This window comes from Molothrus aeneus, chromosome Z (assembly GCF_037042795.1).
Source record: "Molothrus aeneus isolate 106 chromosome Z, BPBGC_Maene_1.0, whole genome shotgun sequence".
Lineage (NCBI taxonomy): Eukaryota > Metazoa > Chordata > Aves > Passeriformes > Icteridae > Molothrus > Molothrus aeneus.
In genome coordinates this window covers 16,468,949-16,496,261 of record NC_089680.1, presented here as the reverse complement: position 1 = coordinate 16,496,261, position 27,313 = coordinate 16,468,949, and the positions used below count along the sequence as shown (strand labels likewise).

Sequence of the window (27,313 nt, the reverse complement as noted above, 5' to 3'; positions counted from 1 at the left end):
AACACTTCAAAAATGCATCTTTTGTTACCATAAATGTTTGAGGTAACACATGGTCTTGTGGAGTTATCTGAGCCACCAAAGTAAAATGCCTATTTATCCATGCTTCTATCTGACTGGTCGCACAAGTGATTTGCATATTGCTATGAGACTGGCAATATGATTCTCATTTCCTGACATTCTTTGGGTCATGCAAACCTAAAGTGACACTTCTGATTCTTGCTGTATAAACAGAAGTTGAAGTTTTGACTTCAGTGAAGTTAAAACAATATTCTTACATACCTCAATAGAAACCCAGTAGGGTTTCAGCCCTACTGTCTGAAAAACTTGTTCTGAAGGACTTAAACCTAACTAGGCAAAACTGGGTTGATTTTTTTTTTTTTTGTTCATTTCTTTGTGGTTTTTTGTGGTATTTTGTTTGGGTTTTTTTTTTCAGTCTGAGGGTGGGTAACAGAAGTACAAGGCATCTAAGTGGGGTTTTTTAAAAAGTGCACAGCTGACAAGCAGTAGAACATGGGAACTATAAGAGATGTTTGTGTATGACACCTGTTTACCATCTTTGTCAGTATGTGGATGGTGGGATGGAGTGCAGCTCCAGCAATTTTGCTGAAGAGACCAATCTGTGCAATGCAGTCTCCTGATGCTGGAGGGAAGGGATGCCTTCCTGAGGGATCTTCACAGCCTTGAAAGGTGGGTCTGTGCAAATCTCATGAAGTTCAACAAGGACAAGTGTTGGGAGAGCCCTGGGAGAAGGAGCTGGGGGTGTTGGTCGTTGAGAAACTCTGCACAAACCATCATTGTGAGCCTGCAGCCCAGAAAGCCAAACGTGTCCTGGGCTGCATCCAGAGCAGCGTGGGCAGCAGGGGAGGGAGGGGATTCTGCCCCTCTGCTCTGCTCTGCTGAGAGCCCACCTGGAACCCTGCATCCAGCTCTGGGGTCCCAGCACAGGGAGGACATGGAACTGCTGGTGTAGGTCCAGAGGAGGGCCATGAAGATCATCCAAGGACTGATCACCTCTCCTTTGCATAAATATCCATCCAAAACTGTAAGGTTGATTTAAAATTGGAGATGTGGTAGATGACTGCATCAGCAACATATGTTGCACAGCATATGAATAAATCAAGTTCCCTCGATGGCTAATGAAAGGCTTTTCAATACACTTAGCACTAAATTACTTTTGATTAAAAAGCTTACTAGAGACACAAATGTAAACTATAGCTAGGTGCACTCATGTTAGACAGTTATGTGCTGAATCTAATTTGAAATGGATAAGTCCTAACACATTTAATTTCCTGCATACTCAGTGAGACAATGTTCACTTTTTTTTTTAAACAGTAATTTCAAGTGTGCCTTTCAAAGTTCTTGAGTCAGCACCACAGCAAGAGTGTTTGGAAAGATGATCATGCAAATGGAACTTCAAGTGATTTAATATACTCACCATCACAGGTAGATAGCTTGATCTATGGCATACTTAGAATGATGGAACAAGCTGTATACATCAGTGGTGTATTTCAAGCTGTTAGCATTCACAGCAAATAATGTTTAATATGGGTTTATCTTTAGTCTGGAAAACTTACCAGAAAGTGTGATGAATAACAAAATTATGGAAGCAACAAAATAAATGAGAGTGGATATCTGGATGTAATAGCAGAGAGGAGAGAGAAAATAAACTGTCTGGGTTGCACTGTAGCTAGTTTTGAGCTCTTTATGCTAAATCATGTCAGAACTGTGATTTCTTTTGATTATTCCTCAGGCTGGAAACTTGAAATCTAAAAGAAATAGCATATGTGGTTCTCGTACTCACAGGAGAAAAATTATATAGCTATGTGGAAAAGGATGCAACACTGAGTTCAGGGTCAGTCAAAGAGAAGAAGCAAGTACCACACTAATAGGTGAGGTAATGGAAGTACTGTAAATAGGTAACTTTATACTAGAAAAGGGTGTTGCTTAATGGCAACAGCCTTGAGGTGAAGGCAAGAAATGCTGTTCACTGATTAAAGCTTTTTGAAAAGGTAGAGTCTGTAATAATTTTCAAAAATGTAGCCAATTCTCTTTGTGATTGTTTTTGCTCAAGGGTTGCAATCTAAACAGATATTGCATTCTAAACAAATTAATAGGCATGTATCCTCTTCTAGCATCCTTTTCAAACTCCCAGAAGGCAATGAGTATGCTCACTCTTTACTCAGTGGCACTCCCATAATAGATTTTCTCCTTTCTAGCAATCAGTATAAAAAGTACATTTCAAAAATGAAATGGATGCCTATTTAAAAAGGGTTGTAGTTCTTAGAGCTCTGAAAGGCTAAACAGGTAGATACTATTTTTTTTTTTTTTTTTTTACTTTTGGAGGCACTTAAAGTGATTTTGAAATATACTGATATTGCTAAATTTTTCAATGCAAATTTATAGTTTGAAACATAATTGATTTTCTTATTTCTGTTCTGACCAGATTTCAGCCACAGTCTCTGTGATGGCAGCAATCTGCTATGTGGTTTGGTGCCTGGCCCATAGCAGGAAAAGAAGCCTCTGGACTATTGCGAGGCAGGGTAGCAGCTGCACAGACACAGGTCTATGCTGAACTGAGTAATAGATCTGAACAGTTCCAAACCCACTGGTTTATTATGCTTTTTGCCCCTGAAATTTTTGCTTCAGATAACTATTTTTTTTATAATAGTTTTTCTTTTGTTCTAATCTGGTTGCAAGGAAATTAAAAATATAAGCAAATAGATACATTGTATTCCATGTTATGGAAATTACATAAAAGTTTACATTGAAAGGAATCCTTGGAAATCACCTTGTCCAATTTTCTATTGGACAATTTCTATTGAAAATGAGACTCTGGATTAGATTATGTAGGGCGGTGTCAAGATGAGTTTTCAGTGTCTCCAGCAAGGAAGATTCCACCACTTCCATGATTTAGTGAATCAAAGAATGGTTGGGGCAAGATGGGACTTCTTGAGGTCATCTGGCCCAGCTCCCTTGCTAAAACAGGTTGCCCAGGACTGTGTCCTCATATGAAGTATTGTTTTTGCTATATCCAGATGGAATTTCTCCTGAAGCAACTTGTGTATCTTGGGTCTTCTGGCACCTGTGCATTCCTGTGCAGAGAGTAATTTCATCTTCTTTGCATCTGCCTGTCAGTTACTGGAACACTATCATAAAGTCTCTGCTCAGCTCTCCCTCGTCTAGTCTGAGGACATAACATTTCTTCAAAATTTTTTTGTGTATCATATTAATCAGTCCTCTAAATCAACTTCGTGCATCTTTGTTGGGCTCTCCCCAGTTCTTCAGAGCTCTTCTTGAGCTGAAAAACAGGATGAAGTATTCCAGTTGTGGCTTAACAAGCACCAAGAGAAAGAATGTCAGCCCTCAAGCTGTTGAGTTACCTCTGGCTTACACAGCCTAGGACTGTCCTGGCCTCGTTACTGTCAGGGCACTCTGCTCACTCAAGCTTGCTGTCCCACAGGGACGTTCCTAGCAAGGTATTAGTGTCCCCAGCCAAGCAGTTAGGTAACTCATCAGGCTCATCCATCTGTCTGATCTTTACCCAGGATATCTTCCCAGGTTCTCTTCCACCACTCTTTACTGCCTGTGTGTGGGTCTCATGTGAGAAAGATTTAAAATGTGAGTTAAATTGTTGGATTTTTCTAGTCCAAGGGAAATAAAAAACCAGTGCTCCTGCTAAAGGTTCAGGAAAAGGGACAGCTATGTTATGTCATGGTATAGTAAGACTCCTGTCAGAGAAAAGATACCTCAAGCACAATTTGTGCTTGAGCCTGACCAATTATGAGGACTCGACCTGAATACTTAACTATCCCATCTTTGAGGAAGGGATGACATGCTATTCTTTTTCAGTTCTGTGAATTATTTAATTAAAGCTAGATATGTGCATTTTATCTACCATTTACCTAACTGCTGGGATTTTTTTTAATTTTAAAGTAGGAAAGAAAAACCAACTCTCCAACACAAGTGTCAGCCTCTATGTTGATTATATTTTACTTCATGTAGCTGAAAAATCCCAGTCCTTCATGCCAAAATTGATCACATCACACATCTTCTGTTTCTGATGCTCATATAGGCTCTTTAGCCTACTGAGACAAATGTCTGTTTTTCATGTTTCATCACCATTACTGTACCTGTGGAAAAATGTGTACTCTTATTGTGCTCAACCCAACTTAGTGTTAAAAGGTATTGTTTTGCTTAAATTCCATATTGTGGAACATACCATTATTAATCTTCTTTTAGTAAGTCTTAGATTAATCCATGCACATATGCTTTAAACTGCCCTTTATATTTTCCGTAAGTAATAGGAGAACACCTTGTTATCAGGATAATGCAAATAGAAGTGGAAGAAACTATAGTTCATACTCCATTTGCAAAAACCTTTAAAAATCTGAACTCCATATTTAATGGAAATACAAGACAAAAGTTAACATTTGAAAAGGAAGAAGTAAATGTAATACATATTACATGAACATAATATAGTTGTATAAGTAATCTGAAATCAAATACTTCGGAAGAAAACATGCCTAGAATTTGTATCAACAGCTTGTGATTATCAGATCAACCTCTATCTGTAGCTGGATATTAATTCTTAGATAGCTGGATAGTGCTTGACATAATAGGTGCCTTTTCTGAAATAATATAATTTGCAAAAGCAAAAAAAAAAAAACCTGTAAATTGTGTATGCTGCTTTCTGTCATATGCATATTTATTTAACAAAGCTGCAATGGTAAAAAACACCAACAGATCTGGTACCAGAAAAAAGAAAAAAAGCCCATGTAAATAGGTATACATGAGCTGTTCTATCAATGAACTAAGTATATATAACACTAATACTTTCATGTAAACTCTTTTGTTACCTGGCAATAAATGGAATAGAATCTGATCATAAATAATCAGAATCTGATCAGATCTGTTCTTAAAATCACCTCCCAGTTTCTGTTTTATTTGTAAACACCTACAGCCCCCTTTGTGATACAGATCCCACAGAGTGCATAAAGAACTGCATCATCAATTAATTTGCCTGGCTTAATTTCCCAACTGTACATCAGTGTCATGCTATGCATTAAAATGTCTGCCTTCATAGATTTTCCAGTAGGAACTAAAACCAAAGTTATAGTTTTGGAAGCCTAACTGAGAACTGGTAATATGGATGTACAGTATTTTCAGTACTGCAAAGAGAAAACATACATTTCATATTGATAAAAATCCCTTCTGTTGAAAATTATGAACGTGCTCCCTGGTAATATTTTCTGAGGAGGCTTAAACTTTCTGTTTCTCAGTCCCTCAGTATTCTCTACTGCAATGCATGTGTTTACATTATTATTTAATTATTTTATAGTATTGGATGCATTTAGTATTGGATGCATTTCAAAGAAAGCTGTTTGTTACCATATGGTATTTTTCCTCATTAAAATTATTTAATTTCATAAAATTATTCCATGTTTGAACCTCTCATCATCATGACACTGTTTAATTCTGCATTCTCCTTTTCAAAAGCTTTCTCATGGATGTGAATCCTGAGTTAGGACAGCAGAGTATTAAGGATCTACCATCAATGTGTGGAACTTTAATGCAGGTGTTAAAAGCTGATCTACCTAATGGGTTAAATCTGGAGGGAGGAAGAGCTTGGAGTGGGGGTTGCAACACTAACTCAGAGGAGCAGGAGATGGCTGGCTGAGGAAAGGTCCTTCTCCAAGGCAGTGCCCTGCATGTCCACTCTCAATTTCCTGGCTTGGGAGACTGATTTCTGCCGAGTGAATGCTCATGTATGTACAATGCTCATTTAATCTTTGGCTGACTTGCTGATAGCACTGACAGAAGGGCAAGTTTGAGCCATCTGCAGTGGTCACGTTCTGGTGGACAACTTTGCTGTAGGGTCTGATCTGAGATGGCCAACTCATTTCACACAGATTACCCAACAGTCTCCAGACAGAGCAGTGCTGGTTGTTATGGACCTGGGCTGGATTCAAGCTGGCAGTTAAAGCATGAAGGGCTCCATATGCCAGCATGTCCCCTGAGCCATCAGGTGACATATGGTTTCATTCTCAGAAAAATGATGCTAAGCTGATCTGAAATTATGTATGCAAAGGTTAAAGGCGTCTTTTGCCATACCTCACGGGAGCTTTTTACAGATATTTATATCACAAGGGAGAGATCCATTGTGTGGAAATTATAAATCCCATCATTCATTTAGTATGCCTATTCAGGTTACAATGAATGAGCATTGGTATCCTCAAACAAGTGAAGAAACCTTTAGGCCTTACAGTAGGTTTTTTTTAGCTTAAGTTTTTTTGTGTTGGTTTTTTGTTTTGGCGTGTGGTTGTGTGGGTTGTTTGTTTTTTGTGGTTTGAGACTCTTTTGTTTTTTGTTTTCTTTTTTTTTTTGTTTGGTTTCGGGTTTTTTTGTGGCTGGTGAGAATAAAGATGTTTGCTTTTTTTTTTAATTCAGCTATGTAAATTGCTTATGAAAAATATGTCTATTAATTTAGGTTCTATCTACAGCTGCCATGTTACCTGTAGAGAATACTTGTATAATCTAGCTACCAACTCCTAAATTCACCTTTCCTGCTTTTAGCTGATAGGCATAGCTGAATTCCTGTTTTTGTACTAGTCCAAAACACATTCAGAAAATCTTCTGAGCAATTTGTCAGAGGTGGTTGGAATATGCTATCTACAATTGAAGATCATGTTGACATTGCAATTTCTTCCAGACTATGAATAAAATTTAAAATATTCAATTCTCTTTTCCCATTTGTGTGAGTCCTAGTATCTAAACAACACAGAGATTATCTTCACTTAACTTACATTTCACACAGTCCAGCAGAAAGAAAATCAGCAGACTCTTTTCCCTTCCCTCACCAAACATTTTAGTAATCTACTGAAATTGGGCTTTAAGTATATATATCTTTAGAATAATGTGATTTCATGGCTAGGTCTTCACTGCCAGTCTGAAAGACACCAAATGGGGAACAAACCCAGGTTCATCTACATCTATGGCTAGATTTGCAAGGAAAAAATTCTGTTGGAAGAAAATAGAAGATTAGGAGAAGCCTAGGATCTGTACTCACAAAAATCTGGTCGCAGACCAGATTTCCAAGCCTTTTGTTAGCACCAGACAGTTGTTGCTGTGCTTACCCTTACTAGTTCTCACCTAAAATGCTTATGGAATAGTCATTTAAGTCAGAAATATGGCACAAAACCTGAAGCAGGCCTGGTGAATTCACTGAGAGTTTTGTGGTGTTTTTATTCTCCTCACATTTCCTTCTTCTTAGTAAGCAACGTAAGTGCAGATACTACAGTGGGCATAGGAGACATGTCATTACTATCAGATGTGGGTCTACTGCTGTTGCACCAAAGAAATGTTACTTCTGATGCCCCTAAACTTTTGTTGTAAATATGTCCCCAGAAGAATAAAATAAGATTGTTAAAGGAGGGAAGCTACATGTGAGGGCATGCCTCAAGAGGAAGCAGAGAATGATTGAAGTTTCAAGAGAAAGCTATAGGAGAAAAAGTCTTTTATAAACCACAGAGCAGCCTGGAGCATACTCTGTGGGATCTGGAGGAAGAGATAAAACCAAGGAATAAAAACGTGTTCACTCAAAGAATGATGTAAGCTACCAGGAAAAGAATAAGTGGTAGTAAAGAAAGAAATTATGTATCAGACATCTACTAGAAATCAAGGTGAGACAGACTAGGAACTGATTTTTGAAAGTGATCCTGTCCATTTATATACTCAGTATATGTATGTGTATATACATACATCTATATATATATACACACATTCATAAGCAGCATAAACAGAAAAGGTGTTTTTAGCCTTTATTGCAAGTAAAGAGCATGTGTTTTAGTAATTCATTTCCATATGCCATTTTTGTAAACACATTATGAAATACTACTAAGTCCAAAATTTAAAATTTTATGCCACCATGGACAACTAAGCAAACTGAAAATCTGGCTGCTGGAATAATTCCGAGGATTAAGTGTATGAAATAGCCAATACCCAGTGCCTTTTGCTTTACTTTTTTTTTTTGTACCATGTCACTCTTTTATTCCTTTTTCTACTCTATGTTAACATGTATAATTAACTGCAATTTTTTCTGTTTTGTTTTTTTCCTGGAGCAATCTACAAAAGCTACCATTCTGTGTTTGTGTAGCTCTCTTAATCATAACCATGAAAAGAGCTGCTACAGAAGCTGTCATGAGCTGGTCAGGGGTCAGTGCTAATTAACAGAAGAATTTGTAAGAGGAATAGTGTGACTCTGAGATTAAGGCTGGGATGTTTGGACAGAAAAGAGCTGGGCAACACTTTACTTCTTTTAGTGTGAAAGCTCATAAAGCCACAGAGGAGGAAGCTGCAGTAGTAAAGATGAGGAAATGAAACGGATGTGTTAGGATTTCAGTAGTGATGCTCTTCAGGCAATGGCCCTCCCAGTCTGCTGCTTGCTTGGTGATAAGGGAGGAGTGAGGGCAGACAGCTCAAGGATCAAGTTCAAGGTTCTAAGCTAGACCAAATTTTTCAGTTGCTTTCTGTATTTGAGTAATTTCTTTTAATTTTAAGTGTAAATCAGCATTCTTTCCCTTAATAGAAATGCTGAAGATATTGCACAGAAAATAGTGAGGATAAACCCATAAATTTATCTGTTCATGGGAGACAGAGAGAATTCACTTATGTCATTGCCTGAGTGTCTTCTGAACAGAAATGACAGCTGAAGATCATTTTATTAAAACTGCTTGTACTGTCCCAGCCTGACTTGTACGTTCTCCATGGGAGGTCAGGGCTGTTTTATCTCAAGGTGACCGTTTTCCATAGGGAAAATCAATAATTTATATTCAGAGTCTAAAACACAGCTGAACTGTGTGAGCCTAAAGATTACATATATTTCTGCAGAGTGAAAACCAGGATCTGATGTGAAACTATTTACACTAGCCATGGATATACAACTTAATAAAATGAGTCAGGTTTTAGGCAGGTGATTATTCTTGCAATTCTGCTCTGGTATTTGCTATTTTATGGTCCAGGGATATAAATCTTTGCCACTTTCTAGTGTTTTGCGTTTTAGAGAGGTTGATTTTTTAATTTTTTTTTTACATTACAAGCTGATCTAAATTTAACCATAATTACAAATGGAGCATGATTTATAAGCATTTAAAAGCCTCTTAACTTGATCTAGTTAAACCAACATTTGGGTAATAAATAAGGCTAAATAAATAATTATTTTATTCAGTTAACCGAGGTCCTTTACATTTGTACATCTATTTCCAATAGGTGGCACTCCAACAATTTCTGTAATGTTATGCTGTTTGAGTCTGAACTCTTGCAAAAGCCAAGGAGTCTGTGCAAATAATGAAAAATTGATTTGTAATTATTTTTTTTTAGATGTCATACTAAAATTTTCTGTGTCTACAAATTATATGTTTAAGGGTGTAAACTAGGAAACATTAGAGGGAGAAGAGAGAGAAATTTCTAAAATTGTTTGTTTATAAAATTCTGTGAAATGTGTTGTGACAATTTTATTTTGTATTCTCCAGTTATCTCCCGAAATTACTACAGTGCTTGCCCAGGATGTCTGGAGTTCCTGGCATGGAGACAGCTTTACTGCCTGTAATACTCTGGAGTTTGATTCCACAAAGCAACAATTCTTCTGTTCCTTAAAAGAGCTTCTGCCAGTGAGAGAAAAAGGGAAAGAATAGAGTTGAAAGAGATCAGCTTACAGGGAAGTACAATTAGTGATTATGAGTCTGGATTTACCTAAATGCAAAATAATGGTAAAATATTCTGAGCCCAGTGATGTGGTTGCTCCTAAAGCTGAGCTGACTCCAATTCCCTGAGATTCTCTGGCTGCTGAATAAAGCTGGGGAGAAATTCTGGCAACACTGAACACAAAGGCAAAGCTCCATTAAATTGATAGAAGCTGAGATTTTACTTTGTAGTACTTATCTTCCATCCATTGTCATCTCTTGTGATACAGGGAATAGCAGAGCTTTGGGAAAAACCATAACTGGTTCTGAATGCTCTCTAAATCTAGTTTAGCCAAGAAAACAAGTGCATTTTTTTCACTTTACATGAGGTAAATTTGGTGACTCACTCACTCACTGAATAGAGTCACTCACAGTAGAAAAGACTGGGGCATCTCATTCCTGAAAACTTGATCTGCCAAGCAGCAGTAGTGTTATGACTGAAAGCTTGCTGTGCTGCTGGTACTTATACATGTTTCACGTGGATCTTTATTTTTGTTCAGGATTGTCAATCTTGCACAGCACAGCTTTGGTAAAGTAAAGAAAAAGTCTTGATGATTTCTCAATTAATGGGTGGTAGGTATTTTGGACATTCTGCCTGTCATTCTGGGCAACAGCTCATCCTTCATTCTCCCCAAAAGTTGTCAATTTGAAGGTAAAATGCAATTTTAGTTAACTTATAGTGTAGTAACAAACATCTAATTCATTTTCCTGAGGGAGTTTGGCATGGTTAATGGAGGTCTCAACCAAAATTCCTGAAGGGTAAATTCCTGGGGTTTTTTTAGCTAAACTTGCTGAAATCTGGCAAGACAAAACAAGATGTAGTATTAATTTAAAAGTAATTATTGTGTAGAGTTAGTTTCATATTTGCAGTAAATGGCACTTGCCTTCACTGAAAATTTACCTGGAACACAGAGATGTTCGCTCTATATTCATTGAATATTTTTTGTTTTGACGGGACATGGGAACATAAGTATGCAAACCAAATGCAAAACTACACATTTTCTTATTGTGAAGAACTGTTCATAAGCACATACTAAAGAACTTTTCTGAACATTAACTGCAGTATAGAAAGACTTCCCTCAGCTGCTCCTTTACCATGCCCTTCAAATCATGTTTGGCCAGAAAACCTCACTGCCTTTCTCTGCTGTCTGTATTTGTTTTGATCAATCTGTCAAAACAAGTGGCAACAATATTAGAGTTGGACTGTGCAATAATCTTTCATTTTCGGTTTCTGTAAAAAGTATATGTCCTATGTAAGGGCACCATTAAGGAGGAATCCTAGTTGTAAACTGAACCACGTAATTTTCTCCACCCCAAATTAGCAATATAAGGTAAGACAGATTGGATTTCAAGAGCTGTGACACTCTTCCCTCTGTTCTAGTTGACTTGTTTCATCTGGAGAGAAAACAAGCATGTTAAAAAGCAGTATAAAGCAGATAACTTTCATGAACAAACTTTCAGCATCAGGAAGGTTTAAAAAATCCAGCTATTTATCATGTTACATATTTGTTCATTGCCTGATTTCAGATATCAAAGCAATATGATCATACTTGTCAGGCAGAGAAGTGAATTTCTAGTTGTGTCTTCCTGAAGGTAAAATACAATTTAGTTAATTTATAGTGTAGTAACAAACATCTAACTCAATTTCCTGAGGGAGTTTGCATGGCATGGCATGAATGGTTCAAAGTTTTAGCTCCTCTTTTGCATCCTTTTCTAATCCTTTTGCCATCCTAAAAGGATTAAGATTTGGCTCCTCGGATAATCTGTGTCCCTTAATAAACCTGAAAAGTGGCTGACTGGACTGCATAGACTAAGCCTGACATTTCCTTGTTTCTGACCAGAGTGGTTTGCACAGAGGCTGGCTTTCTGTGACAGCTTCAGCTGAGGATTTAGGACTCCAGCATATTAGCTATGTCATATTTAGCTGCAGGAGTTTTGGACGTTTCCACCCCCACCTGCCCATTTCTCCTTACCAGCTGCAGTTTAGTGTGTTTCCTAGCCAGGATGACAGAATGGAAATTACATCTGTACTTCAGTTCTCTCAGGTCAAGGACTCACATTTCAGTGTAAAAACTTCACTTTTGGCTTAGGCTGGTTCACCAAATTGTACCTGTATGCTTAGATGGGCTGGGAGCCTGGGAGCCAGGAAACTGGTACCAACAATTTGATGTTGCAGTACTAAATCTGCCAAAACCTCTATGAAGGAGCCCTAGAAAACATCAAAATTGAAACTTCTACCTTCTGTTGCATCAATATAGCAGTTTTTAAACCACAGAGCATTTACTTTTAACTTCTTGGAAAAAAAAAGTCATATTTATGCAGAAATTCTGACTCTTTACTTTCCTTTTGCTTTGAACTCATCAAAATTCATGTGTATTTAGCTTTTAATATGGCTATGAAGAAATGTGTGAAGTCTTAAGTGGGCTAAATCTATATGTATAATTGTAAAATATTTTTGCTTATCATAAGCTGTCTTTAATATTGATGTTTCGTATATTATTTTAATATACTGAATATACAGATAATATTTTCACTAACTATTGCTCAGCATTTTACTTTGTTTCCATGTATTTATATTTTTTATGACATCTAAGAAAAGCTAATTTTTAACAGAAAGCATATCTTGCATTTACCTGTATTGAAGATCTATGATATACAAATAATGGAAAGAAAGGTTGGGTGTTTTTTCAGATATGGAGTTTTCACAAATACAGTTTAACACGAAACTTTAGGATCTCTTTTGGATTTCCTCAAAAAAAACAATATCATGCATGCTCTGGGAATTCTGTATTATGATATAACAAATTCTTTCTTAAGGGAGTAGGTAATGTCATGCTATTTCCTGGCAATTGAGTCAAGATGCCAATAAAGCATAAATTTGGTTACCTGTGCTTATTAGCCTATCACTAACTAATGAGGCAACAAGCTCTTGAGTTTTGGGAACTGAACTATATTGTGTTTAACTCTTTTACCCTTTGAGAATTGCAGAGCTGAACCTTTGGAGACAAATAAATGTTAAATGTTGTCAGTACCCTCCTTCACAGTTTCTCTTTTAGCTTTGTCTGAATAGCTTTCTGCTTTTTCTTATTCTCTTGATGCAAATTTTATTGAAATCTCAGTTCCTTGTAAATTGGATCTCAAACTACCTTTAGAATTTTATCTAGAGGAAACACAAAGGTACTGAGAATGACTATTCCTCTTTCTCTTTTCACACGTTCTCAGTAACTGCATAGACAATGAATTATTATTTTACTCACTTGTATGGCATCTTCGCTCTTCTAGCTGACAGAGATATTTCTGTCTTATAGTATGACTTGGAGAATCTGGAGCTGCACTCTGAGAATCTGACAAAGACGAAGAACAGAGAAGTTTTTGAAGTTAAAGGCTTTTAAAAGTCAAAGGCTTCTTGCTTATTTGTTGGACAACTTAATCAGTGGAGATTCATTATGAATTTTCTGTATTTCCTTTGCTGCTAGAGGCAGACAGAGCAAGACTCAGAGTTTTGAATCCCTGAAAATCAAGGTCTTCCCAGTCAACCTTCAAAGCCTTGCCAGAATTACAGGGAGAGAAGGTTAGCTTCAAGGCAGCTGTTCATCCTCAAGTCACATAACTCATTGAATGAAAGATGCATGGTGGCAACATGCCATGGTTGCATGTTCACACTTAGGAGCATAAAGCTGGAATTAGGGAGCTATATGTTTTGTGTGTGAATTTTTGAGTGCGGGGAAATTGCTTGGTGTGGGTGCAGCAAATTGCCCTTTGTGAGGGGTGGCATTAGCCAATCTGAATGTGAAGGTCAGCACCTACCTCTTCTCTGCTGCAATTCCACTCCCAGTTTGACTCATGTGATGTTTCACTGTGTTCAGCCAAGGGTGCTTGTCCTGAGTAGGCCAGGTATCCCTGACCCAGCAGAAGTCTCACCCAGGAAATGTCTGGCTGGAGTTCTCTGGTATCAGAGGGTTGCATTATTGTCATATTTGTGGTTAAAAATTTGGCAATTTTACTTAAAATTAGCACTGAAAGATCTTGCCTTGAATTCAGCTTCCATCTTCTATTTCTTAGACATTCCTTCTCCTGTCATGGAGCTGCTAGGGAGCACTGAAGAGAAACATTGACTCATGTGCACTGACCAGGGTTTGTCCTGTGACTGTCGTGCTGGTGCAGATGGCTGAATTTGGAACTGACATGAGAGCAGCCAGCAGTTCTCAAGCAGCTTCAGTCAAGTGCCATTTCAGGGTGACAGAGAAGAGAAAATCAAAGAGCCTCTAAATTCCTGTCCTCAGGGCCTTTTCCCAGGCTGCCAGTCACAGACCTAGTGGGCTGCTGCTGCTGCTGCTGCTGCTGCTGCTTCCAGTAACAGAAGGGCAGCTTCAAGTAGCTCAGGAAGGCTGTGGAAAGTGGGGCCAGGAGGTCACTTTGTACCAGCCCTGCTAGCCGAGCGCAGTCTGTGAAAGCAGCTGTATGGGTGGTCTTCCCTCTCGCATGGCCTTCTTCCAGAGATATTTTGCATTTGGAGAAGACGATGGACCACACCCTGCCCTACTCCCCACTGAGTCGCCCTCAGTGATACAGAATAGAGGTGTAAAACAGGTCCTGTAGGAAAATGCAGAACCTATTTCCAGACTGAGGGAGAAGAAACTCAGCTTGCCACCGCCAGGGACTTAAATGTCGCTTCTTTGCCCCTACTTCTCCAACAGACCCCCATACCCTGCACAAATATCGCCCATAAATAAAGGAAAAACAAACCAAAAGAATATTTTAAAATATTTTGCTCTGTAAGCAGCTTTATTTTGTGTTTAGAGTTTCCTAGAACCTGTGTGCCTGAGGTTGCTGGGGATGTGCTCAATCAGTGTTTTGCATTCCCAAGTATGGTGTTGCTCTCTGACATATTCCTCCTATAGCAGGGAAGCACCCAGGTGAAATTGTTCAGAACACCAAATATTAAGAGACCAGGGGACAGAGTATGCTCACCATGTTGACATGGCGTGTTAGAAATCGACATTTTCCTGAAATTGAGATTAGAATTGCTGAAGCATTTAAGATAGTATGCCTGCGTGTATTTCTCTTTGGAACCTTATCTTTAACTGTAATTCCAGTCCCCTGTGAAGAAGGCTCTCATTGTTTCATTTATAACTGATTTAATGCTGCTACTGTGAAAACTGTGCTTCCTGCAGGCAAAATTCGCATGTGTTTTATTTGGTTTACATTTTAATCAACATGTTAATCTGGATTAATTTGGAGCATCAAAAAGCATTATTGATTACTTTTATTTCTCTTTGTTTTCAGTTCTATTAAGAAATAATTTTCTGACTCAAGTCGTCCAATTAGTATTTTCTTGTTAGGATATATATACATGTGCAAGTCAGGAATTGCTCTGCAGCCTAGGAGATACAGCTTGGAAAACAGAGACAGGTAGAAATTATATGCCGGACCAGAACAAAGCTCCTGACACCTGCCTAGAATTCAATAGAGTTGACTAGAATTTATGCTAGAACGCCATATTTTTCCCAAATCAAATTTTGATTTTGTTTCTTGACAGCATAAAAAACCCCAAAGTCCTCTCTTCATAAGTCCTGCAGCCTACCTGTGCACTCTTGTTGCCTACTTGCCAGCAGAAATACCAGATTTTCTTAAGGCTAGTTGAGGACTGTCAGCCAGAGGAATTTGCACTTGGATTGTAGCCTTTAAAAATGAAGTATCAGCGATTCCAAACAAGAAAATGCCTCAAAGAAAAGATAGCACAGATGGAACTAGGCAGTGTAGCTGCTCAAATTTACTGTTTTTTGTTGAAAATATTAGCTCAAATCTAGCAGTATTTAGGCTACACAGTATTGTATTTTTTAAAACTAGCTTGCTAGAATAAGTGTTAGTCTTATTGTTAGAACTAGCTGTGTTCTCTGGTGATTCCAGAGTATGTAAAAGCAGCACTCAAGTTAAACTATAAATATAGCAGCTAAAGTAGTTCAAGGTATACTTATTTTCTGCATCCTTAATCTTTGTAGTGATACATAAACAGAGTGCTGTCAAAATCTCTGCAGTAAAGCTGTAAGATATGTTTGAACCTACTTTGAGATGTTCTTCAAAGGTGCCCTGCAATAAAAATAAAGCCCTCTTGGTTTTGAGATAAAGGGATACTTTTAACTGCATCCACCAATTAAAGCAATAAAATATCCCATGGGACAATAGTATTTTGTCTGAACATAGTGGAGAGGTAAATATTAATTACTTCTAGATATTGCTCCTCATTAACTGTAGCGGCCAAAGGTAACCAAAATTAAAATAAACAAAGCATATGCAGAAATTGTTTTCACCAAACTCATGCTACAGAAGTTTGAAATGGCTTCAAAGGGGCTTTTTATAGGTTTGCAGCACTGAAATTTGCCTGTGATTTAGGAAAAAAATTTTTCAAAGGTGTGCACTCTGTTAGTTTGTTGATAGACTCATTCCACAGTCCTCTAGTACATATAATAGAGTGGTCATTAGTTCTGAGAAAATTGAGTATTTTTCATCACTGTAGTAGAAGTGTGTACATATCATAAACAGAACCTGAAGGGATTTAGTTCCAGGTTATTAAGTGTTCATTTGAGATGGTGGAAAATAGCTGCTGTTTCTGATATTGTAGATTAGATGGCTCTTATTGCTTGTAGGGTTTATTTTCATTGACTGTTAGTCTTATTATTAAAAATATATATTTAATGACTGAGGCAGTATCAACAAAATCGGTAAACCCAGGTGCTATCCAAAAGCTGAAAAGTATTGATTCATTAGTTAGGACTTTATCATTAACTGAACTCTAGTAGAAAGTCTGCTGCAATGATATCCAGCAATTAATGAGACAGAATTGTTATTTGAAACTTTTTACATGTAAAAATGAACAATTGTGTCAATTTGTTCACTTACTAGGATACATAAAGTCACTAATAAAAATCTTAAAGAAAAATTTTCCCCAAGAGAAGCTGCAGTGGAATCACCATCCTGCTTGGGAAAAAAAAATTAAGACATCAGGGCAAACATAGGTAATTTTTCAAAAGGTTTTTCAGAAATAACACTGATGACCACCCCAGTATGTTGTGTTTTCCTTGCCTAATTAGATTCATAGCCTGTACTGCAACCTCAAACCCCTAACAATAATGATGCAGTTGTTAAATGGAATAGCACATCAGAGCGAGAAAAATAGCATAACTATAGCAAACTCTATTCAAAAACATAATTTTCTTCTGCCTGTTTGTGAAGAGACAATACAGACAAAGCTTTTTGTATCAGCATTTTGCAGATACGATTCCTTTTATTTAGGTACTAAATCTAATAGAATCAAGAACTTTTCAGTATTAATTCAATTTTTTTAACTGTTCCTTATGACTGAATCATCAATGTACATTGTGAACTCACAGTTCTGATTAAATGGCATCAATATTTATGTTGGGCATGTAGTACAGTCATACTGGAAACCTAACACAAAAGGACTATTTCTTTAAGGATTGGCCAAATAGCTAAACCAAATATATTACCATTCACATTTGCTGCTGCATTTTTTTCTGCCTTTTGATTCTTGTCAGATTATTTTTTTTTATTAGTACCATAGCTCTCCTTGATGCTGCTGCTGTTTGCTATGGAAAAAAAACAGTGACCCTGATTATGAACCACTGAAGCCATATAATTGAGTCTGAATATTGATGCTGCCTACTAGTAGTCTCTCACCTTCCATTAGATGCTAGTAGGATATTAGCTCTTTTAAGGGGTGGTGTTTGAGACAACTACAGCTAATTATGAAGGTAGCACATGATGACCCACTGTTAAGTTTGGCTTCCCTGACAGCATAATCCTTTTTCAATCTGTTTGTCAGCCTGTCATTTTTGGAGCTTGAATTTTCCCTGCTTTCTGTCCATTGTAGCTTGAAATATGTTTAAAACACTGGCCACTAAATAACACACAGATAAATACTGACAGCTGAAAGAACTGGGAATAGTAAATAGAATTTTGAATTGTCTGTCCTGCCTATTGATTTTTTTTATTCCAGTTTGTCTTAAATATGTAACATTATGGATAGATCCTGTTCTTGGTACGAAATAAATAATATAGTAATATAGTAATACTTAATTAATGAATGGAAGCATTCTCAGGATGTATAAGACTTTCTAGAGCTACTCTGTGGTTCATTCTTATTTATCTACAGATGCCTTTTTCAATCCAGAAGTATTTTATGTGATTTACTATTCCTTGTTCACACTCTGGTGCAGTTAAGTGCTGTTTATTAGGAGGGTAGAGCAACATCCCTCAGGACACAGGCAGTTTGTAATTAGTGGGAATATTTGGTCCACAAAGTTGGTAATTATCCTCATATTCCTATCATTTAACTCTAGAAATGAACCATACATGCTGTTTAGTGGTTTCAGAAGCCAGATCTATTCTGAGTTTTGTGTAGGGAGGCTCTGTTCCATTACATGCAGATCCAGTGGGTGAGTTGACTAAACTGTCCTTAGTTGTGCGTGCTAGCATATCTACATGGCTAATTAAATTATCATTCCTGAGCTCAGCTGAGGTACACTTTTAGATCTATATGAAACGTATTATTGTGCTTTGACTTATATTTTTTTTTGTTTGGGTTATACTCATTTACATTAGCAGGTGACTGAGTGCATTAACAAACAGCTCAATAGATCAAAGTGGCTGCTGCTGATGTCCCCGCATTAGACTGTGCATGGTTCAGGGGCTACATCAGACTCAATTTAATTTGGTTAGTTGGACCGAATATCCCCTTTATGCAGGTGTCTCAAAACTATCTGAAAAGCTAGTGCTTGTCTCAGATCCTTAGAGGCCAGGGTTCTTCCATATGCAGTTGGAACACAGCTTCTGGTCTGGTTTTGGTTCCTCAGAAAGAAATCTGGTTTGTATGCGTTAAATTGGCTCCAAACAGGTATGTGATACATGCAGACAGTCAACGGTTTAGCTTCAAAAATATCTCTCCTGCTCTGAATTTAAGTGCAAATTCAAGCGGAGCAGCTGACAGGTGTTGAGTTGCTGCATCCTCCCTAGAACTGATTGTGTGAGTGCTTTACCATGGTGTCCAAAAGAAGTCAGACTGCAGATCAACATGGTGGTTACAGTCACCCTTTAGACTACCTTGATTTAAGTAAGCCAGACTTCAACAACTGGCCACAGCTCAGAGTTACTTAAAGAAAGCAAACTGCTGTTTCTCAGACATTAGTCACTGGTTCCTGGATCAGACAGCACTTAAAGACCAACAATGTGAATGGATATAGATTGTGTACTCCATGTCTGTCATGCACATAAATCTGGGCATGTGAAGTGGGTGCTCTACAGCTGACATCAGTGCGCCAGCTTGAGTGCATGATCCACACCTATTGCATCCTATATCATAAAGTTAAACTCCCACAACCAAAATACTGGCTACTGACCTATCCTGTACAAAATTAGTTGTTTACTGACTTAGACAAGTGTGAGGGCTGGTTTATGTGCTGATGTGAGACATGGTAATGTCTTGCTAGTGCAGGGTCAGGGTGGTGCTGATTATACAGATTATTATTCAATTAATCTCATTATATTCAATATGCATTCGGTTCATTTTCTATTAGACAAATAAATAATAAAAATAAAAAGCAGGGCAATTAGTTTCTAAAATATCTAGCCCAACTTTCTTAATATGGTTACTGTAATATAAATTTTCCTTCTTTTCCCATTGGAAAAATGGGGGAAAAATGGAAAAATGGAAAAAACTAGAGACACAGGAGTTAAAAAATTCAGCTATATTCAGTTGAAGTGGCCTACTCTCCTAACGGATTATGCTCACTGAATATCCTATTTTGTAAATGGCTGCCATGTATATGAATGAGACAGTTCAAGCTGAATTTTTATATTTTAAAAAACTGACTTTTGTTTGTTTGGTTTTTTATTGACAGCCAGTTATGTATGAAATGTCTAAGTTCAGGCTTGAATGACACCAATTCAGTGAATAAAGGAAAATGACAAAATATTATCTGCCACCTTCCTGTCTGCCTTCAGCCTTGCAGTTTGCAAGCAGCAGATCTGACTACATTGAACTGCTAGACTTTGTTATTTCTAGTACCTGATACCTGTCTCAGTCTGGTTGTATGTGCAAGTAGCAGTGAAAATTGGATGAACACCTGCATTTGGGAATAGGAACACCTGATGGTCAATACCATGGAGGTGTTAGGTTACTACTGTCATGTGAAATGTGTGCCAGAATAGGTAACCATGAATAATGCACGTGCACTTAAAGCAATGCAAAGGAAATGGTTTTTGTTAGGTGTGCGAACATTTTGGTTTTTCACACTCATGATATGTACACTCTTTTCTGCATCACAACTGAAATAGGTTCTATGCACTTGTGAAGGTAAACAATGCCTGCAACATTCCATTAGTGTATAGCTAATATGATACCAACTGCTTGTAGTGAAAGTCATTTGACATATCCCTGGATGCTTTCAGAGCTCCTTACAGAAAAACTACTCCTCAGAGAGCTAAGGTTGGTTTCAGAGGAGTGCTGACATTTGCTTTGTGTGAATTATGTTTATTTTTGTTGTCTTTTTCAAATCTTACATAACTTCATAAAAAACCATAAAGAGTATAATAAAAGTGTTCCTGATAAATAAAAAACTAAAAATAAAATCTACATTCAGTGTAAAAGAACAATAAATGCTTATTGAGCGTGTTTTTCATGGATCTTCTCTTGTCACATTGACATGGAGTAGGGATAAGCTGCACTGATGTGGGTGGCATTACAGCACCATAAATCAGTGGTTAAGCTAACAAATCTAATAGATCTGGTTTTCAGAAGTGGAGAATCTGGCATTTCTCCATTTTAAAAGCCCATGTCTGTTTCCTTTAGTGATGGCTACAGTAAAGTAAACCAGTCCAGGCTTTTGGTAAGTGGCAGCTAGTTCAGATTGTGTTTGATCTACTTCACCAAAGAAGCAGTTTAGCTTAGGTGTCATATTTTAGGAATGATATTCCTCAATTTAGTACTCCCACTAAAGAGAAAACCACTAACCTCTGGTGGCAGATGAAACACAGAGGTTACACCTTGAGATAAGAACAACTTACTGGAAGCTGTAATGAGGTAGGAAAACAATACTAATAAGAAAAGTACTCAAAGAGAAAGTGATGCACATGCAAAAATTACTGACCCAATGTGCCCTACCCCAAGGCAATGAACAGTGGCCAATGAGTTCTCCACCCAGACTGTTCCCACATCCCAACCACTCCCACCTTCTTCCCCAAAGCATCCCGGACTTCCTACCCGCAGAGATGGCAAGCGGCGCTAGAGAATAACACCCAGACATGGCCATGGAGCTCTAGCTTCCAATCCCTCACTGCTACTGTGAAAAGTTAACTCAGTCCTGGCCCAAACGATGTTACAGGGTTACAGAAATAACTTTTTAGAGAATAATGGGAAATAAGTGGATGCAGAAAAGAAACACCAGTCTTGCTGGGTAAAAGCAGTTACAACTTTATTATTTTTTCAGCATTGCTTTTCTAATGGAAAATAGCCACTGAAAGAAACAGTTGCAGGCTTTTTGGGTCAGTGTTTATGAATAAAACCTGATACTAAAATCCCTTAATTTTTCAATAACAGGAAAACATTTTTAAAGTTTTTTATTGTTTTAATCATTCATGGAATAGCAACATTTTTATGACAGCTTTTTTTTTTCCCTGTGGCAAAATTTCACTTTGTAAGAGTGAGAACATTCAGTAAAATTTTGTGTTTAATGAAATATTATTTTAAAAGGATTAAAAAAGCATTTCTGTGAGGTCAAAATGATTTAATTTTTGTTGTTTTGAAATATCAAATGTATTTCTACCTACTGCTTTGGTATCAATATAGATTCAAAGTAAATTTTTGTCTGGCACAATACTCTTAGACAAAAATAGCTGTTTAGACTTATGAGTCTTCTCTTGTGTTCCAAAGTTTATTTGCAGAGAAAACAAACAAATGTTTTAGTACAGAAGTCTAGTATTTAGATACACAGACATATAGGTAAACAGGGCACACTGTTACTACCCTGTGTTTTGTTATTCCTACCTTTGTTTCACCTAACCCAGAAGAAGATGCAGAAGTTGTTTGGATTAGTGCATGTCAGGTATGGCAAGTGATACCTTGTGCAGCATTTCCTTGCTGTTATGATTCGCTGCCTTCTATTTCAAGCTATCACACTGACTTGCTCTTACTATTCTAACATTTGTCTGACTGGCTCACTATAAAGACTACTGGCTCAGTAGACTTTTCCTGACATTCCCCAAGAAAGTTAAAGTAATTTTTTGTATTTATTTAATTATTAAGATCTGTAAATGTTCTTAAATGTTGATCAGGAAAGTTGGTTTTTTTCCCCCCCTCATTAAAGAGTATGTTTCTCATCCTGGTCAGCTGATCAGGCTAATCCTTAACTCCTTCTGCTGTGGCTCATCAAGACAGAACCTCTTATGTGTGCATTAAGCCAGACTCTCTGAACTGTGTAAATGGAAATGTGCAATTTTGCATGCAGCTGTCTGAATGTATTATTCCTATTAAACAAGCCACCCTCTTTCCTAGGAGTGTCTTGTTGTCACTTGGAAATGCAGTTACATAAGAGAATCCTGATACATCACAGAAACAGTATATCATGGAAAAATTAGAGTTGTCTGCTTCTCATCTATTCCTTTGTGCTTTTACTCCCCTGTGGCATTATTCTTACACTGAATTTCAATAGGACCTTAATAGTAGCTCTAGTAAATAGCTTGGAAAAAGGGCAGAATCTGACCTTTTGGTTGCTCAGCAGCGTAACTGCTGGTTTCTAGATGCAGGTCAGAATCAGTCCCAGTGCTTGCTGTGTTTGCACAGCAACAGTTTAAGCAACAGTTTTATCTGGTGAGGGAAGAGCCTCGATAGACAGTGGTGTCATTTTTTCTTGCTGTGTTTTCATGTGCGCCTGGACCTGCCTTATTCGACCTTCCAGTCGCAGAGTCCATTCCTGGCGAAGTCTGCAAAGAGAGTACAAGTGCTTAGCAGTTATTGAGCCAAATCCTTCAAATGTATCCAGGGCTTTTCAACAGGGTCGAAGCTTTCCTCTCTTTCATCACCAGAGCACTTGTCCTGTATTTATTACCAATTACACATCCCTCTAGCTTGCTAGATTGGGAATGCAGGGGAGAAAAGGATAGTGCTGATACTATCAGGGGTTGACATTGCTGGATTCCGAATGAGTCAAACAACTGCTGAAATACTGTCACTGTGAAGAACTCTGTTTTTCCCTCTGGGGTATTCTCAAAGCCACACAGATGTACTGCCTATGCAGTAAGGTCATTCAATGTGTAAATTAAAAAATACAGTTTTTTCTCCAACCCCTCAAGTTCTGCTGTAAAATGTTGTGGAGAAGAGGAGGCTGAACTTAAAATATGTCCTTTTGGATAAAAAAGAAAACAACGTCAACTCTGTAGACCCTGTACATGTTAAATGAAAGGGATCGATATCACATGCAAGAGGAACCACATAGCTTCAAGACATTCGCATAGTAAAAACAGAAGAGAAAATCTCTAGGGACCACTGCAAGATATTGTTGGCTGGGTTGTTTTCTGAAGGAAATGTTATGAAACATCTGACCCAGCAATGTTATAAGATTAGATTTTATATGGTGATGCCAAATGCATCACAGAATATATGAGGTTTTAAATTACCTTTGGTGTGGTGAAAAGAACAGCAGCCAATGATTTCATCTGAGAATAACTCAGCAGTAGCTCTTTCACTACTTGGGTGCTTGTATTATCTGATTCTGAGTTTGGTTTAAAACATTGTGTTTTAAACTACCCACTCTTCAATATCCTTTTGTGCATAAGCCTCAAAAGAGAGATGTAGTGAGTTAGGAAAAATCTACCATTGAGAATACTGGTGTTTCTCCTCAGGGTCCTACTGTCAAAAAGGGAGCACTCACCTTTATGTAAAACCACACCATTCTCCCGAGTGCCTCTTACATGAGGTAGTGGATATGTATGTTTTGTATTGATAGTGTCTATTACCTCCTGAAAGCATCACTTTTTTTCAAATTATAGAATAGTTTGTGAACACTGGGTTTTGACTGGGCAAGTGACTTTGAAGGAACTTGCTTGGGTCTATTTCAGTTGTGATGGGTCAGTTATGACATATTGAATATGTAAGTTAAAACATATTCAAGGTCCTTTCACAACATCTCTACTCTTCAGAGTAGAACTTTTACACTTTCAACTTTGTGAAGTCAAAAATGTTATCTAAACCACAAATTGCATTTCATTTGCACTGTCTTCTCCTGGTAGTCTTTTGTGATCTAGGGTGATAAATGTTTCCAGTGAAGCTGAGCACTTTCCCGGATTTTATCATACATGCTTTTTCTCCAGCAATTTTGTGATTGGGATTTGAGAATACTACTGAACCGTTGGAGTAGGATACTGGAAGAAGGATTGTCCACATGTGACTTTTTTTGAGATACAAGGCCTGCCCAGATCTTGATTTCCAAGTATCTAAATGATGACAGTACTTCCTTCTTGGGCACTGGGGTCAAAGTACCTAGAATTTTTTCCAAGAAGTAGTCCTTTAGCAGGACCTTCCAATTTGTTGAAGTCAAATTATTTTATGTGAATGTCCCAGTTTTGAGAAAAGTTTATGCAGAAAACCTTTGTTAGCTTCAGGAGAAAAGCACAAAAGGAAGCCACATGAGACATGGTATTTCTTGTCCTCTGTTTCTGCCCATTAGTAGTCAGGGGATTCACTTAGTGTGCAAGTGACCCTAGTTCAAAGTTCTGAGTTTTCACAAGTTGAACAAATATTTGAAGCAGTCCACCACACATGTGCCGAGTTATCTGTACCACAGTATAGCTATATAGCTCTCTCTGTAGGCAATTCCTGTTGTTTTATACTGCTTTGTAAAGCTCCCCCCCCCTCCCCAAACTAAAACAAACAATAAACCCCCAAAACAACAAAATGCCCACAGCATTTTCCATTGAATGGGAAAATCTCATTGTGTCATTTTTACCTTTGGGTTTATATGATGTGGAGGGCTGTTAAACATGACAAAGGTGCCACAGGTTTTTTATTCTACAGATTAGGTGGGTGGTTGTCCCTTTAATGTAATACTGTTTTGTTTATTTGTGTAGCTCTATCAGTTCCAGGTAAAATTCCTGCTATTTTCTGGCTGTCACAAGCCATAATTCCAAAGTGCTTTATTTTTTCATGGCTGTGCTCCAAGGCCTTTGAAGAATGCTCATGAGGTTTAGGGGTGAGGGGTGTCTGAGTTTCCATGCAGAAGAGCCATGGTAATATGAGACAAGCAGCTGTGAGAGGAAAAGTGCCAAAGATCCAGAACACAATCTGTGCTATGAATAAAGCAGTACAATAACAGGTTACCTTATTTTAAAACACGTGATGACATGCCTTGCTGTCTTGTGGAAAAGAAAAAATACCACTTACTTGTTCAGGGCACTTTTGCTTAGCCTAGACTCTTCAGCTTCTTGTTGCTTAGCTTGCTCTTGGATGACCTTTTCCCAGAAGTTCTTCAGCTCTTCCGCATCATGACCACCCATCCTGTGGCGTCTAGAGTTCGTATGCTTGCTCATTTTCTGAAAAGCAATTTGGAGGTCAGAGCAGTCAAAAGCCTGACCTGAGGCAGATACTCTCTTACTTAGCCCCTTGAAATTTCATTCTCAGGAAGTGCTATTAAAATAAATTATGTCACCCGAAAAGAATAGGTAACTGGTGTGCAGTCTGCCTTGAACCAAAATATAAGGCATTGAAACAGGCCTTAGGTGACAGTTGAATGGCATAACGATATTTCTGCTGCTGAGCAATGACTGTGCATGGAACAGTTCACTGAAATATTGTGGATGCCTCAATATGTGTGATATTTTAAGTAATTTTAGAAGAACTTGTGAAAAATGCTTTCAAATATAGTGCTATTGTCACTGGAGTTCAGATTAGATGTGAAGGACTTTCCTATTTTCTATCTTCCATATTCTTAAAACAGATCATAGATGCTTTATCTCAGGGAAATGCACGGTGCCTAAAAGATTCCTTTTGCTACTCCAAATGATGTCATGCACAAAATATACAAGGGAATTATGAATCTGAATTGAAACACACAGGATGCAAAGCCCTGCAGAGCTTGTTATGGTCTTGTTCTATTTTTCAACAAAATTCAGTCTTAAATGCTTTTAAAAGTATAGCTCATTGAAATACAGGGATCAATTCCAATAAATAATTACAGAAAATAGGTGACTTTGTCCTTGCTAAATGCATGCTATTGAAACATTAAAATTCTCATCGTGTCTGATGTCCTTGCTGATATTACCGTATTGTGTTGATTATCAGATGGTAATGGTACTTTGAAAAGTTAGGTTCTGTAGCCTATTTCCTGAACCAGCCTCCTCCATTAAGTCCCACCAGGAAGCAGGAGGATACAAGAAAGAAAAACCCCAAAAACCTAAACTCCAGAGTTTTCTATGACTAGATCAGCACTTAATATGAGGGTTGCTATGAAATAAATCCCTTGCTTCCTTGTGTTTACCTGCATTCTACTATCATTAGATACTTTTGCCAACACTCCACTCTAATGGCGATGATTTAATGCCTCATAGACCCTGATATGGACTTGTGAATCTTCTTTCTTGATGATTTCATACTTTAGGAGCTATTCTTGATAAGTACAACAAAGGCTATGCTAATGTAGGCCAATCTGAAGAAACTTTTGCTTTGTACAGTGCTGTAAAGTAGAAGATCAGAGTAAACATAAAGGACAGTCAGATGTAATACAATTAATGCAGATTTCTGAAAGGTTACTATCAAATGCAGTATTTGAAACTCCTGGCATCTTAAAACTAAGTTTTAAGCTAAGTTCTGGGCATCTTCCTAAACTGAATATTTTAGATTTGTCATAATTTTCCTGTATCAATTTTTTAGAAAAAGATCGGTAATAACAAATAATTTTGCCAAACTTGGCACAAAGTCTGGCTGGAATGGAAAAACTATTTAACAAAAAGAAAAATCTCTTTGAGATACATTCTTTTTCCATTGAAAAGTCCAGTTGCTTAAAGACCAGAGCAGCCCAACTGGAGTGATAAGCATGATCATGTAATATAATCTGTGTGATGGAGTGCCTTGAGTGGTTAGAACACTGGTTGTCTTCACAGCAAGGTCAGCAAGAGCTGCACTATCACGAAAACAACCAGATATTTTTCTCTGAGGCAAACAGTATTTTTCTAGTATTTCCCTTGATGTGGACTGGGGGTGCTGTAGATGTAGCAGTGTGATACAGCTGCAATTGTTGCATTGGTGTGGGTAGAGCAGTTCTACTAACACCTTTTGCTAAATGTGTTGTGTTTGGCAATGAATATGGTCTAAATCGGAATATGGGTAATGTTAATAAAGCTTTGTCTCACTCTGAGGTCCCAAAATAATAGTATTATTTAAGGCTTCATCTTGCAAAAAAATATGCCTGTCATGGATGCACTGGAACATGCTCTATCTGTGTCCTAATTCCACAGGCCTTGAGCAGTGTTAAAATAAATGCTCTGGTAATAGCTTGTTACAGCGAGTGATG

At 37.7% G+C, this 27,313-nt stretch overlaps 1 protein-coding gene across 1 annotated transcript; it reads right to left on the bottom strand.

Annotated features, from left to right (window-relative positions):
* Positions 1 to 22,600: 22,600 nt before the first annotated feature.
* On the bottom strand, positions 22,601 to 25,334 carry LOC136568613 (protein FAM240B-like). Its single transcript, XM_066568695.1, has 2 exons — positions 25,189 to 25,334; positions 22,601 to 22,733 (listed from the first exon to the last, which is right to left on the bottom strand). Exons 1-2 carry the CDS (start codon positions 25,332 to 25,334, stop codon positions 22,601 to 22,603), a joined length of 279 nt encoding a protein of 92 aa, XP_066424792.1.
* Positions 25,335 to 27,313: the final 1,979 nt, after the last annotated feature.